Source organism: Mesitornis unicolor, unplaced genomic scaffold (genome assembly GCF_000695765.1).
Source record: "Mesitornis unicolor isolate BGI_N332 unplaced genomic scaffold, ASM69576v1 scaffold8450, whole genome shotgun sequence".
Classification (NCBI taxonomy): domain Eukaryota; kingdom Metazoa; phylum Chordata; class Aves; order Mesitornithiformes; family Mesitornithidae; genus Mesitornis; species Mesitornis unicolor.
The window spans coordinates 125,594-140,838 of record NW_010156240.1 but is presented as its reverse complement, the minus strand read 5'-3'; the positions used below and the strand labels follow the sequence as shown (position 1 = coordinate 140,838).

At 48.6% G+C, this 15,245-nt stretch overlaps 1 protein-coding gene across 1 annotated transcript in view; it reads left to right on the top strand.

Annotated features, from left to right (window-relative positions):
• Positions 1-408: 408 nt before the first annotated feature.
• The window catches only part of LOC104541151 (sodium- and chloride-dependent GABA transporter 1-like), a 23,481-nt gene continuing 8,644 nt past the window's right edge, over positions 409-15,245 (top strand). Inside the window, exons 1-9 of the mRNA XM_010185166.1 lie at positions 409-649; positions 5,766-5,897; positions 6,598-6,698; positions 9,194-9,303; positions 9,650-9,782; positions 10,977-11,111; positions 12,042-12,145; positions 12,457-12,581; positions 13,401-13,513. Of these exons, the coding sequence (XP_010183468.1) occupies positions 409-649; positions 5,766-5,897; positions 6,598-6,698; positions 9,194-9,303; positions 9,650-9,782; positions 10,977-11,111; positions 12,042-12,145; positions 12,457-12,581; positions 13,401-13,513 (1,194 nt within the window). The remainder of the gene's footprint in view (positions 650-5,765; positions 5,898-6,597; positions 6,699-9,193; positions 9,304-9,649; positions 9,783-10,976; positions 11,112-12,041; positions 12,146-12,456; positions 12,582-13,400; positions 13,514-15,245) is intronic.

Sequence of the window (15,245 nt, the reverse complement as noted above, 5' to 3'; positions counted from 1 at the left end):
ACTGGTCCTGGAGCTTTTTTTGCAGAGCAGATGTTGGGATGAGGAGGAGATAAGATGCAAGGTGAGAGGTTTGCTCTGTGCTGGTAACAACCAGGCCTGAGTCTGTTGTTAGCGGTCTGTGTGACCATAGGTACTCAGGACCACAGCTGCGGAGTAAGGTAAAATTATCCTCCTTTATATCTATGAGGAAAGCAGGGAGGCATAGAGAGGCTGCCCTGATGTGCACCAGTCCACCGTAGTAAGTTCTTCCCCTAAGCCCCCTATGTTAACACAGGATAACTTCTTTCTCTACTTCTCCATCAGGAGCTTTGTCCAGTGCTTCCCATTGTATCTGTGCTCGGTCACGGTGGAGGCTGCCCTTCCTGCTCTCACAGCCCCTGAGCAGAGCGGCTGTACATCTGAGTCACGATGGGCAAGATGGACAACACCTCTGTGGAGCTGAGCTCTCCTTCTGAGGTAAAGGAGGCAGCCCTGGAGGAACCGGAGCCCATCTCCCCTGAGGCCGTGAACACCAAGAAGAAGAAGAAGGAGATCCCAGACAGAGGCTCCTGGAAGGGCAGATTTGATTTCTTGCTATCCTGCGTGGGCTATGCCATTGGGCTGGGCAATGTCTGGCGCTTCCCATATCTCTGCGGCAAGAATGGAGGAGGTAAGAGAAATGCACAGCACCTGCACTCATCCCTGAGCAGCCTTGTCCTCTGAACAGGCTTTGGTTTGGTGTGGGTCTGGGCAAGCAGCTGGTCCCCTGCTTGAGAGCTCTCCCTTATAGTGTGAGTTATCAAGCTATAGGGTAGACCAGTTCCCACAGTCCATGGGCTTTCCTAGCAAGTGCAGGTTGGGAAGAAGCAAGCCCAAAGAAATACAAGAAGAATCACATCAAGCTTCTGCAGCCCAGATTTGCAGGGCTATAACAAATGTCTGGGGACCTCATTTATTTACAAGGAGAGCTATGCACATAGGCACCCAGCTGGGTTGCTGGGAGCTTCCCAGGGAAATCAGTTTATAACTGCTAATGGTGGGCTTCTCCTCAGTCTAGTGTGTTTTCAAGGGGTAACAGTCTTGTATCTGTTTTTGGGTCACATGTCTAAGAAGTTTTGCTCAGAAGCTTTGCATGGGCCATAGCAGGACCTTGTAGACATATATACATATACAAGCATGCTCACGCACATGGGCACACATCTATGAAAGCAAATGAGGTTTGACTTACTGCTGTACTGTGAGAAGGGTCACAGTTAGCATCTCTGTCCTGATGTTTGGAAAACAGAGACCATGAGAGAAGGCAGCAGCCCGTGAAGGACTTAGAGTAACCGTGATGCAGCTGGTAGCAGTGTCCTCCTCTGTGGATAGCTAACACCAGCTTTTTTTACTCTTTTTAACATTGTCTCACTACATAATTTCCTTATCAGTCCTCAGCTGAGACTTTGCCAAACCATTGCAAGGCTAGAGAATGGCAGATGAGGAAACAGAGCAGGACTAGAAATCAAGAGATCTGGGAGATCAGCTCCCTGCCCAGTTACAGACTTTCTGCGTTTCTTGGATCAAGTCAGAAAATACACCCTTGTGCCTCAGCTCTCCTCTAAAATGATGAAACGTACTATTTCTTCAGGCTAGGCAGGGACATGCTTTTGTGGAGGGGAGTATGTGCTGCTTTGGTGTCAGTAGAGCAGAGGCTCTTTCTTCTCCCCCCCATGCCCAGCTCTCCCGTTGTTTGTGCCTGCTACTAAAATAACCCTCACTTCCCACTGGAGTGCTACTCACCTCCTTGAATAATTTCTCGGACTTTCTGCACAATCCAAACCCCTTCACCTCACCATTAAGGCTGTATATATAATTTTAGTATCCCCTGCTAGTCTGCCCATGTTGCTCTTTTCTCCCTTCTTATCTCTTCACTGCCCAGAGTCCCTGTTCCCACGGCCATGTTCCTTCATGCTGCTCTGAGGGTCTCTTCTCACACTTTTTCTCCACACCTTTTTTCTTTTCCTTTTGCCTTGAATTTCCTTTTCAAAACCTGCTTTGTCTCTGGCTCTTGTGACCTCCCCATATCGCCAGCCCACTTCTGCTGTCTGTGCTGTAGGTGGTGTAGGATACCCTGCTCCTCCTACCCTGGGAAAGAGGGGAGGGGTTGAGCTCCCTGCAGCAGTCTGTCCATGTCGCTCCACAGCATTTAGGGGGATCTTGGCCCTTACTCTGAAGCACGTGGGGCAACTCCCAGTGGGAGACTAGGCAGTTATCCATGTGGACAAGAAGATTTCTGTATCAGTGTGTCATTTCATGCAGAGGTGTGAGTGTGTGGCTGAGCCATATGAGGTGTATGGGAAACAGCCAAGTCCACCTACAGGAGCCTGTGTCACCATTGCTGGAGCCACAGCGTGGGTCTGACATTTTTACCTAGCCATGCTCCAACACCTGACCGTGTTACCCCTCCTCGTACGACATTAGCCCTGTAGCTAAGTCACAGCACTGGTTTTTAACCCAATCTCTGCCCTGCGATTGCTGTGCAGTCTCAACACACAGGATCCGCACTGCCTGTGGCTCCATCTCCTCGCACGTAAAGGTGGGGATGGCAATAGAATTAGATGAGGGGTGTTTTGAAGGTAAAATCAATTCTATTTATAAAGTCAGCTAAGATCCTAGGCCAGAGGGTGCTGTGGAGGTGCAGAGTGCTATTATTAGTGTTAGCAATGATGATCTTTGCCCCTGCAGCTTCAGACACACAGAGAGATTAGCTGTGTGCAAGCAAAACCATTGGGTGGATGAAACGCGGGAATTGGTGCCTGCCCCCTCTCAGACGTCCTTCCTGGCCTGTTGGTTCATGTGGTTTGTGGAAGTCTGTGTTGCTCGTTCCTCGCACCCCTACCCGCTCTGGCTGTTTGCTGGCACGACTCTTCCCGCAGTTGGCAATAATGAGCAGCAAGTGGAGGCTGCTGATGCCGGAGACAGGCAGGAGAGCTGACGCACGAAAGCGTCACCGGGAGCCGATGCAGAGCAGCGAGGAAGGGGCACGCAGCATCTGATTCGCAATCGGGTGGGCACCGTCTTGACTTTGCCCCGACGGAGCCGCCTTGGGAGCGGAGCAGACTGTGGGTGGGACTCTAATTTTAGCGTCCCTGCATGTGCACTGCTCAGAGCGTGGTCGTGTGGGCTGCTTCCATTACGCACAGGCAAATTGAACTGAATGGAAATATTGTCGTCTCACTTACCACTGTCACATTGGATCACCTCACGGCTGATTTGCTCGGCATTGTAATCGGGCACATAATTAGGGGATATTCACCCAGGGTATGGCAGCTCAGCGCAAGGCCCATCCACTGCGAGGAGCAGGCTTTACCCAAAGTGATGCCTGGGCTCCCTGCTGGCTCTGCATGCAGCTGAATGTGCCCAGCTATGACTAATGCTCCAGCCTCTACACTGATTTTCTAACCTCATGCAGTCCTTCTGATGTCAACAGGATTTTACTGGACTCTAAATTGACTCTAAATGTGGCTCAGTAGGAACTAAAAATTGTCTGTGAGATCCTGAGCTTGAATAACTTGAGAGAAGAATGTTTCTTTAAATAAGCGCCATGCATTTCTCATTTACATGTTGAGACTCCAAGCAATGGCATGTAACAGCTTGTAATGCTCAACTTTTGATATGTGGGCAGTGTTCGCTGGTTTTTAAGGATTAATTATTTTTCCTTGCTTTATGGCATTAGCAGCTGGGGACTGCAGGCAGATTTGGGGCTGCACAGTGAGTGCTCGGTGTTGTGGGATCTTTTCCTACCTCGGATCTTGCCCTACCTCCACGGCAGGGAGCAGGCAGGGCAGGACCAGCGCCATCACCCCTTTGACCTATGCACTTTGAGATGGATTTGAAATCTGCTAAGATCATATACAGTCATTTGTAGCAGGCCCAGGAACTGAACAGGACCTTTCAACAGTCCATCCAGGGTCAGAGATTAAAGAGTACCCCTTTCTCTCTGTGTCAAGGATTTAGGCACAGGAATGCAAATTTTAGGTACAAATTTCCAGACTGATTTCATCTCTGGCTGTACAGCACCCGGGGATGTTATCTGTGCCAGCTTGAGGACCTGACCCTCCAGAGTGGCAGTGTCATTGCCAACAGCCTTCACTTCAAGGCTGCAGTCTGGTTTGTAGCTTTTTCCCTATTCTAGAGGATTTTTGTCAGGGCAGGATAAATGTCTGGTTTTTTTCTCAGTAGTCTAATAAAATCTTTCACCTACAAACCTTTCTGGCCTGCAGTAGATGAAAAACACAGGGCTATGGCCAAATTTAATCAGCTGCTTGCACAGAAGTGAGCCAGGTACTATAACTGCAGTTAAGCTGAGTCTCCAAATTCTACAATGAAGCACGAAGGTAGCAAGGTAGCATCTGTGTCCTTGGAGTGGGCCTTGGTTTCCCGCAGGGCTCCTGAGAGGCTGGACCTGTCCAGTGGGAATCGCTCCTCCTGCAGTGATGCTCAAAGCTGTTGGCTCCTCCATGCCAGGCTGCTGGTGAAGCCGAGAGCCTGCGCTTCCACGCCAGCTTGCGATTTAGGCTCATGGTCATCGAGCTGCTGGCCCAGAGCGTGTTATCTCCCCGCCACCCGCTGCCAGCTCCTCTTGCATGCTGCCTCCTGCCGACTCCCAAGCCGGGTGCTGGCGCCCGCCTCTCCCAGCTGGGCTTAGCTCCCCGCTTGGCAGGCAGGCGTCCCCAGCTGGGTGCCCCTAGAGCCAGCGTCCCTGGCTGCTCCTTGCTGCTTCCCTGCCCTTGGAGAGCAGCTGCCGGAGCCTGGCTCTGCCAGGTGCAAGCTGGGCTGCAGCTTTCCCGAGCGGTTTTGCTCACTGGCTCTGTGTTTGCTTTCCGGCTAATCTCCGGAGAAGACGACTCAGGCTGACAGCTCAGCCCTCCAGCTAGTGCAGAAACCAGTGCCATCCCAGACACAGCCAGCTGCTTCCAAGCAAACTGAATGTCCCCTTCTCTCTCTCCAGCCATCATCTTCTGCAAGATTTTGTCCTCCTTGGGGACGATGGCATGCATGAGGAAGCTGGGAAATGAGCTTTGTCCCAAGTCCTAGAAGTCATGGATGACCTGAATATGTACAGCCTTCAAATCACATGGCGAGGCTGTCCTATCGTATTTGCTCTTCTAATAACTGGCTGCAAGTAATATCAGTACTGAATGGCTGTACCACATCATTTCTAGTGATGAGATGATTTCTATAGGGTCCATAGAGAGGAATAATGTTTTCACCAGTAATTTTAAGGGCAAAACCTGAGGGAAGGATGAGGAGGACTGTTACAAGAGCAAATACAGACTTAGCTACAGACTCCTTTAAGTCTGAAATAGCTATGAACAAAGAAAGTAGTGATCAATGCTAGATATTCCTGTGCCCTTTTCCCTCAGGGTGAAGAATTGGGAGCTGCTGCAGGTTAAGGCAGGAAACATCAGCAAGAACAAGTTACCAATGTTAGTGTCCGGGCTTTTGGCTTCATTGTCAGGTTGGGTTTAGCATTGTCTAAATATCTAACAACTAAGTGAGACTGGCATCCCATAGCTACTGATGCCAGTATATACGATACATATATATCCATAGTGATGGGAATAAATAAGAAGTCAGTGGTGATCTCAATGGGAGACACTGACTCCAACTCCAGTTGCAAATTGTTGGCTTCAAGCAAGTCTGATCCTCATCACGTGGGCATTGTGGAGCGAGAAACCGCAGCTGGAGGCATTTGCTTCTTGGTAAAAGGGGGCACTGTCTAATAACGTTGCTCCTTCTTTCAGGGGCCTTCCTCATCCCCTACTTCCTGACACTGGTGTTTGCTGGGATTCCTCTCTTCCTGCTGGAAACTGCTCTGGGCCAGTATACCTCTGTCGGTGGACTGGGAGTCTGGAAATTAGCACCCATGTTTAAAGGTACTGTACTGTAAGTTTGTGAAGGTGATGGCGAATAACTACAGGCAAAAACCCTTTAATGATTTGGGCAGCAAATCAAAAAAGCCTTGGGGACTGGGATGGGATGGCAGGTGAGGGGAGATTTTTCCCCCTATCTTTATCAAGTTGTCCTTGACCCTGATGTCTGCAGTGACTAACATCGCTGTGCTCTGTTCAAGCATTCTTGCATGGTGACAAGGCACTTTATGAGCGGCAAGGACTGTGATGGAGGGGCTCTGGTTGCAGAAGACCTGCCCCAAGCCTTCATATGCAAGCTTAATTTAATTGCATGGGAAAGCTGTTGATAGGGGACGTAAACCTGTTGCCATATCTGGAGTAACTGCATTCTGTAAACCAGTGGTGATTTAGAAATGCCTTGGATGAGGGGAAGAGCGATTCTGCCAGGGAAGTGACCTGATCCTGTTTGTTTTTATGGAGCATTGTCCCTAAAGTGCCTGTAGCATGCAGAAAGGTAGCACTGCTCACCCAGTGGAGATGGGTGGGTTGGAGATGTGAGGGAATGAGCCTTCCTTGCTGACCAGCTCACAGTGCAACTGCAACACTGCTGTGTTGATGAGCTGATTCACTTTTTCTGGCTCTGCCACAAAACTTCTGGTGGTGCCTGTGAGCTCAGTTGGGTACAGAGACCTGGATGGATGCTGCTCTCTGCCTTTGCTTGCAGGAGTGGGACTGGCAGCTGTGGTTCTTTCCTTCTGGCTGAATATCTACTACATCGTCATCATCGCCTGGTCTCTCTACTATCTCTTCAACTCTTTCACCACGGTGAGTCACAGACATGGCTACAGCATGGCATTGGCTGGACCATGGGTCTTTACTCCCTGCCTTATGGTGGGTGAGTAGTTTATGCCACAAAACTTGCACTAGCTGCTTGTGTTTTGGGCAAAGAGCCTCTGTCAGCACCCTGCTGGACCCTTCCCAAAATGGTCCATCAGCCCTGGAGGCAGGCAGTCATGTAATGCTGATGAGTACTGATGATGGAGAGGGTGGTTCATATTTCTAGAGCTGTGTGAATCTAAGAGCTGCACATTTCCACAACAGGTTTTGTCACAACATGTTCTTAAACACTTACTCCTGACCTTATTTAGTCCTCATTTATGCTTCTCTTGAAAAATAAAATCCCGGGGATTTTTTTCCGCTGGGAAAAAGATTCGGAAAGCATTTCAACACCTGCTTGTGACCATCCCTTAGCATGTACTTTGGTGTCGTGGTTCATAGTGGGTTCCTCTTCCACAGCAGGGTCTTCTACCGCAGAAGGTTAGAATCACGCCCCACATTAACTTCTTGGTAGTGTAATGGTTTCTTTCAGCCCAGCAGCTGGGAAGAGCTTCCTTAACTTAACTCTCTGAGCTACCTGCAGCCTTAAAGACATCAACTCTGTGGTTCAAATGGGATAATTTTTTTCATTTAGGTATAACCCTGAAATGCTGTTATGAGGATTGCACATCCAGTTTCACTTTTTGTTTGATCAAAAATTTAAAGTATCTACCAAGACTTTTGCTAAAATGTTCTGTTTGGCATTCCTAGCTGTGCTTCTACTGCCAACACCCACTGTAGGCTCCTGGGTCCAGAACGAAATTGTCAGTCATGGATGATTAGGATGGATGGATGGTTTGAATCCCCAAATGAACAAATTCTACCCCAGAGGAACCCATCGTAGTTACACCCTGGGCAGGCTGCATCTTAGGATAAGTCTTTGGTACATTCATGTGTCAGAGACCTGACTGGTGACAGTGCTCGTATCTACACAGACAGCTCCAGCTGTTTGGCTTAAGGCCTTTTACCAGGGATACTTCCAGATCCCTCAATGGATCCAAGGTACAAATAAAAAAGCCAGGCTGATGCTTGTCCCCTGTTCCTCCTAAATTTGACTAGGAGTATTTTGAACCTGAACAGGAATCCAGCTTTCCTTCTGCAGTTTCTGTCCTCTGAAATTCACAGGAAATGGAGCAGCAACAAACCATCCCCCTGCCTGCCCCTCCTTATAAGAGCTGTGCAATGCCTCTGATATGCAGACCGCTTGGATGAAGGGCTGCTGTGCGCCGCTGCTTGAGCCATTGCATTTTTTGCTTCAGTGCAACTAACGAGCCCGAAATGACACCATTGAGTGGGTGCACACATCTTGAGTGGTCACCGGGGTGTCCCCAGCTGCCCCTCCATAGCCCTTCTTCTGCCAAGCCAGCATGCACATTAGGAGGTATCATCTGCTGGAGTGAACTGATTTAGGTGGGGGTGAAGGCAGCTCTTAAAGGCACTGATGCCACAAAGCACTTAAAACACAGATAATATTTCTAAAGGAGTCCATGTTCGTGGATGAATTGAAATGGATACAAACATCTTCTTCAAGCTTTGCTGAGCTGGAGCCTGTGGTCTTATCTGCGGAGGGAAATTGTCCAGAATAGCCGTTCTGCATTTATCTACATGTGCTGCACTGGGGAAGTGAGATCGCTGCACATGGGGACGTGTCTGAGCTGCTCTTGTTGGGCTGCTTCAGCTGTGGCACTACACAGCATGGGCAAATTGCCTTGCATGCTTAGGCAGCCCCTGATGTTGTGATTTCAACGCTTGCAGCACCAGAGCTGATTGCATTAAATCTGTAGCAGCGTGCTGCCGTCACACTGCTACTGACGGTGTAAACATCTTCCAGGAGTCCCTCTGTCCTGCTTATAATCAGGGCAGGAGACAGCATGAAATAGCCACTATGCTTTAAATTCACTCCTGGGCTTATATTATGGTGGTTTATTTGTGTAGACAAAGCGTTAGCCCTCATTCTCAATGCCACATTGCTTTTTACGTGTTGAAGCTCGGTATAAATGAGAGATAAGAAACAAATCAGTGTTTATTCTTTGTGCAGTAAATTGCAACCACTTGTTGAGTGAAGCTAGCCAAAAGCTGTAATGATTATAAACACAATATCCCCCGGTAGCTATTTTAATTAGTAGCTATTAATTACCAACAGTTAATTGGAAATGGCTTTCTATCTGGGGAATTGCTAACATTTTATTACAGCTACAGCACTGCCCTAATCACGTAGTGATATTGTTTCCTGGAAAATCCGTGTCACAATTTATCATTAGTTTGGAAAATCGTTTCACGCTTTTGGCTGCAAGTTTCCTGCCCATCCACAGAAGCCATCCATCCTCTTTGCAGGAAAAAAAAAAAAAGTGTTTCAGTTTAAAAGAAGCCAAATTTCTCTTTTTGCTGCTGCCCTTCGGAGATGTCACATTAATGATAACCCTGCTGTGCTTGTGCCGGTGCAGGTCCTGCCATGGCAGAGCTGCGGGAACGCCTGGAACACCGACCGCTGCTTCTCCAACTACTCCCTGGCCGACACCACCAACCTGACCAGTGCTGTCACCGAGTTCTGGGAGTACGTCCACAGCCTGCCTACACCAGGTTTCTCCCCCTCACTGCGGCCATCGCGCCTGCTTGCCAGGGCTGCGGCCGTGCCCACTGCCCCCTTTCCCTGGACAGCCTTGGCAGGAGGAGGTCAGAGCTGGCCACCCACTGGGGTGGGCATGGGTGTGGGACAGCTGCAGGTCAGCTGTTTCTCCTTCCTTTATCCCGTCATGATGAGCCTCAGGTCCCTGTAGGGTTTTGCAGGTTCTCATTCTTGTCTGCACTTGGCCCTTCACCCTCCACCCATCTCTGGTATTTCTGGTTCCTCTGGCCTGAAGGGTCAGACTTCCCCTTAACGCAATCTCTGCCACTCCTAGGAGGAACATGCACCAGATGTCTGGGGGCTTGGGGGAGCCCGGCACCATCCGATGGCCCCTGGCCGGTACGCTGGCCCTGGCCTGGCTGCTGGTCTACTTCTCCATCTGGAAGGGCGTGGAGTGGACGGGCAAGGTATGGGATGAGGGCTGGGTGTTTCAGTGCTGCCTCTCATTGCTGTGCTTAGGTCTCGGCTGTCAAAATGTCCATAGGACTCAATTTTGTTTGAGTGCCTATAACTAGGGTGATGGAGTTTTGAAGCAGAACTGCAGTAGATGCTATTAAATTCCTGACATTTACCTTTCATGGTTGTAAAAATTGCTACTGTGTTTATGGTACTTTTTATTCTTTCCTGTAAAGTCATGGGTCTGATAGCTCAGTCTCTCTAAAGGACTTAAGAAGAGGTTTTCAAAGATTACTTACATTACCTGCCTTGAGACAGCCCTTTGAGAGTGCAAGGCTTCTTCTGGGCTCCCCCTTTTGAAAATCACGATCTTTTAAAATGCTGCTGGTGGAAAAAACTCCTCACCATCTCTTTTGAACATTTTCCTGCTGCCCTTTAGGTATTGGTGAAAGACCTTCAGATCAGAAGCACTTTGTTATCCACTGCATAGCATTTCAGGCTAGCACAGCAGAAAGGTAATTGCTTAGTTTAGTGAAAAAGCAATGCTGAGATTCTGAGATGTGTTATTTAGAGCTCAGCATGGTGTAGCAGGACAATATTATGAAAGGAATAATCTGGAGGAGAGATCAGAAAGAAGTGCTTCAGGCATAGGTCACCTAAGCTGTTAACTTCCCTGGTGGCTCTCAAGCAGGTTTTAGCTATGCAGCCACAGCAAAGCCATGGTGATTGCCAGTATGGGCCCTGCAATGAGGGATAGGACGTACCTGCCTGTCCCTGAAACACTGCTGAACAGAAAGAAGTGGAGTCAAGAGGACTCACGTTGCTTGATGCAACAGCCTAGAGAAGCATCAGCTTTAGCTCTGCAAAGTAAGGATGCAATGACTTAAAGGGATTACTTCTGTGGACTAAGTTTATCCTTGTGCAATTCCCTTGTCTTTGGGCAATTCATCCAGACTTTAGCCTGCTACTTTTGCGATTAGTGCGTCCTTGCGTGTCATTGGCAGAGAGAAACCTCAAACAGCCAGAAACATTGCTAGCACAGGAATAGGAGACAGAAAATAAAAGGAAATGCTGCCAAAAGCAGCGGTGCATGAGGAGCCTGTCCCCCCTCGCAGGAGGTCACACCAGACCCAATGCCAACATGGGTAGGAAAGCTCCTTAGTGCTGGTGGGCTGAGTGCTTTTCTCCCATGGTGTCTTTCGCAGGTGGTGTATTTCTCAGCCACCTACCCCTATTTCATGCTCTTCATCCTCTTCTTCCGGGGAGTCACGCTGCCGGGAGCCAAGGAGGGGATCCTCTTCTACCTCACACCCGACTTCAGAAAGCTCTCTGACTCTGAGGTTTGTAGCCGAATGTGGAAATCCTAATGTGGATAACTGGATGCCCATAATTTCCCAAGGGGTCCCAAAGATCTGTCTTGCAGGAAATTCACTGTAATGGTATTGCCAGCTGCATTGGCTCTAATACTGGAAACAGGGCTCTCCAGATCAGAAGAGTTGTTTAAATACTATGTTATTGAGAAATGAACAGTCTGCCCGTTTTTCACGTGCCTTCTAGGCTTTAAGCCCTTTAGGCACCAGGACCAGCTTTGCAAGCTGTTCTCTGCAGTTGTTTGCACAAGAAAGCCCATGTTGGAAAATGAAAGATGCTCTAGTGGAAGAGGAATGGAGAGGGTGATCATGGGATGTGAGGCTCTGGGGGTAGTTGTGAGAAAGCGAGCATACTCTCACAAATTCGAAAGATGTGTGTCCTTTCCAAACTACATGGTGGGGCTGAGGGATGCAGCTTGGAAAATGGGATGCATGACACTTCCTCTTTCCCCATCCATCCCTGGAAGCAGCCTCATGCCATGGGTTTTGGAAGGCTGCAAATGTCCATCTGATGCTGGGTCAGGCTGTGCTCATGGCACTTGCCACTCCCCACCTGCACCACTGTCTGTGAGTCCTACCTCGCCCTGGGGGTAGGTGTTCAGAAAGACAGAAAAAAGTCTGTTCTTCAGCTGTGTTCAGTCTGCTGGGTGGCAACGCAGCTACCGGTTTCAAGGTGGCTCCTGTGACATTGCCAGCCACTAGCCCAAACTTTTCCTTGGAGCTTGAGTCATCCATGGCGTCCACAGGTCCTGACCACCTCAGTGGGCTGGATGGCCAAGCCCATAGCCCCATGGTCTGCATCCAGCTCCCTCTCTGGCCCTGCACTGAGCTGCTGTGGGAGATGTGTCTACGGCATGGAGCCTCTCCCGCCGCACTCCTCTCCCACCTTCTTTTCGGCAGGTCTGGATGGACGCAGCCACACAGATCTTCTTCTCCTACGGCCTGGGGCTGGGGTCCCTGATCGCTCTGGGGAGCTACAACACTTTCCACAACAATGTCTACAGGTCTGTTGGGTTTTTTTCCCAGCCTTCTGCATGGCAGGGAGTGCTCATGAGTGAGGGAGGAGGTAATGGTGAGTCTGGGGTGCCTGATTTCTGATGTCCCCTCACTGGCAACATGCAGCCAAAGGGGCATGCTGAGATGGTCATAGCAAGGCACCCTGCCTGCAGGACACTTAACACATCACCCACATTGCCTCTTCATGGCACAGGAGCTGCTTTTGGCAGGGCTTGGGCTTTTGTTCACCCCACCCTTCACTCCTGGCCTCTTGGTAGGAACCTGCAGGTGGTTTCCTTTCTTTCTTTCTCTCTTCCAGAGACTCCATTATCGTCTGCTGTATAAACTCCACCACAAGCATATTTGCCGGATTTGTTATTTTCTCCATCGTTGGCTTTATGTCACACATCACGAAGAAGTCGATCTCAGAGCTGGCCTCCTCAGGTAAGCAGAAACCCAGGTTCAAATGCAACAGCAACCTTTGAGAGCAAATTTTCAGTGACCTTGGGATGCTCCCAGGTCTTTCCTGACCAAAACCCACGTGCACAAGCTTCTTGGCATGTCCTCCCACCAAGATGGGTCTCAGGCACCTGTGGCTGATGTTCATTGCACTCTGGCTGCGAGGGGTATCTACACCTGCTTTTAATGTTCACCCTCTTTGGGGGCTGAAGTTTTATATGCTTTTGCTGCAGTGAAATATTTAGGCCGTTTGCTTTCTGAAACCTTATGGAGAATAAACACTGCCTATGTTTTAATTAGATGTCATCAAAATTTTGAGTCTATTTTCCATGCAAAATTTTGAAATTGTAATCTTAGGATAATTTTTTAACCAAGATGGGACTGTGCCGTTTTGCACAAAGACATATTTTGAAATTGCTCTCTTCCCTTAAAAAGCTTTAGCCTCAAGAAACAGCGCTTTGTAATGGAAAAAAAAAGACATCAGGGAAATTATAACCAGGTCTGAATATCAGTCTATTTTTCTAGCCAAGTGCTCCAGCTCCATTTGGTAGCAGTAATTTGATTACATCCTTGCTTTCAGGAAGAGACAAGGCAAAGCGTCATTCCTACCTCCCCATCCTACCCCTGTGCACCCCACTCGGTTGGTGTGTCATAGGCAAAGGCTCAGGTGTTTCTAGCTCCTGTATTAAACACCTGCAATTGCTGGCTGTGATTGTTGTGTTTCTGTTCAACTGTTGCCTTTAGCTCGTATTTTCCAGCAAATGCTATACAAACGTGGGCTCATCCCTCTTTTCATTACTGCAGGCCCTGGACTGGCTTTCCTCGCTTACCCACAGGTCGTGACAGAGCTGCCCCTGTCCCCGCTCTGGTCGATCCTCTTCTTCTCCATGCTGATGATGTTGGGTCTGGATAGCCAGGTGAGATGACCCAGGGGCAAAGTGGGGCAAGATCTGAAGGTATCTTCAGATACCACTTCCCAGCAGGAGGGGAGGATTTTTGGAAAGCTTTTCTCCATTCAGATCAATTTTTGGCCATAGTGGAGCACTGGTGCTGCTCCCTGGGCACAGCACGTCCTCATGTTGCTGGGTGACCCTGGCAGCTCAGCTCACAGGCTTTAAGTAGAGCTAGTGGGAAACTATCCAAGCCAAAGTACTTGGAGGCAAGGGAAAAAGATTTCCTTCAAGTAATAACCGTTTTTTCTTGTAAGATGTGATTTTTTCCCCAAAAAAATAGGAATGCGAAATAAGGCAAATCAGTATTAACTGTTTCATTTTGTGTCTGCATGATAATAGTTGCAATCATTGCAGCTCTCTGGGTATTTTGTGAGCAGGTCAGTTTGGGTATTTTGGATTTCCTTACTGTGTGGTGGAACACCTTAACCAAACTGCATTTACTGTGGAACACCTTGACCAAACTGCATTTACTGGTAGGCACTGTCAAGAAAGCATCATTCCTTTGGCTTACTTTCATAGGGTAGGGTAGAAAGTCTCTGTCTTTCCTACTCCCAGGAGCTGGGAGGACCATCTCTGCACAAGGAACCAGTCTCCGGCCAGACCACAGCACTCTGACACAGTATCCACAGGTTGCACGTAGAAGAGCAATGGTGTGGTGTTTGAATTTTGGCTCTGCCATAGTATGGGAATGGTGGTTGAATGCAGCATTTTGACATTGTCGTTGATAACAAAGAGTGGCCCTGAGCAGAGCAGAAGCAGCCCGGCTTGTCTGTAGGTGAGCAGAGCCAGATCCTGGCAGAAGCAAGGGCTGGTGCCTGGGTACCTCGACTCCTTTGCCATTAGATAAGTCTGACAAGGTATTTGAGGGGAAAGCAGTGATACTTCTTTTCTGATAGTTCAGCATACTAGTAGCCACCCAGCAAAGCAGTCAGTTGCAGCGTGCCTCCCTTTTGAGTGCATCAAAATTAAAGACTCCTTCAGAAGCCTGTGCTTGGTCTTTCACATCCTCCCCTGTGCCCGCCTGCTCTTCCCTTGCAGTGCAAACCACTGGTACAAAATGGATGCTCTCCTGGATTACAGGCAGTGTTCATAAACACAAGTCTAGTTCCTAATCGGACTCACACATATTCCCGAATTGTCACACCTGGTTTCCAGGAAAATCTTATCCACCAAACCTGGTTTTCAGTTATGACACACTCCCATAAACACATCATAAAGCTCACATCTGCATTGCCGCAGACATTATTTGGCAAATAATTTCATAGAATGACTAAATGTTCCAAAAGAAGATAAATTTATAGAAAAAAAAATTGCTCTCCATGGATTATTCACTCAGCACTAGTAAATAGTTCAAGACATGACAATAAGCCCTCTAAGCACTGTGTGGAATTTATTTGCTGCATTTGCTTCTGAAATCGCACTTGAAATTCTCCAAGTCCCTTCTGACAGCTTGTCTCGGAGGGCAGGCAGTCTGTGGGGGGCTATCATTGCCTGGAGGAGGAAGGCAGAGGGGAATCAAGCATCAAAAGGAAAACAAGCTTTTAAAAAAAGCATAGATAAATATATGTGAAGAAGCTTTCAGCCTGCATGCTGGAGCTCTGATTCAATCAAACACACCATTAACACCGTGGTAGCTTATGCATATAAAACCACACAGGCTGCAACAACGGCTGCAGCAGCTGCAAGTGCATTTTGA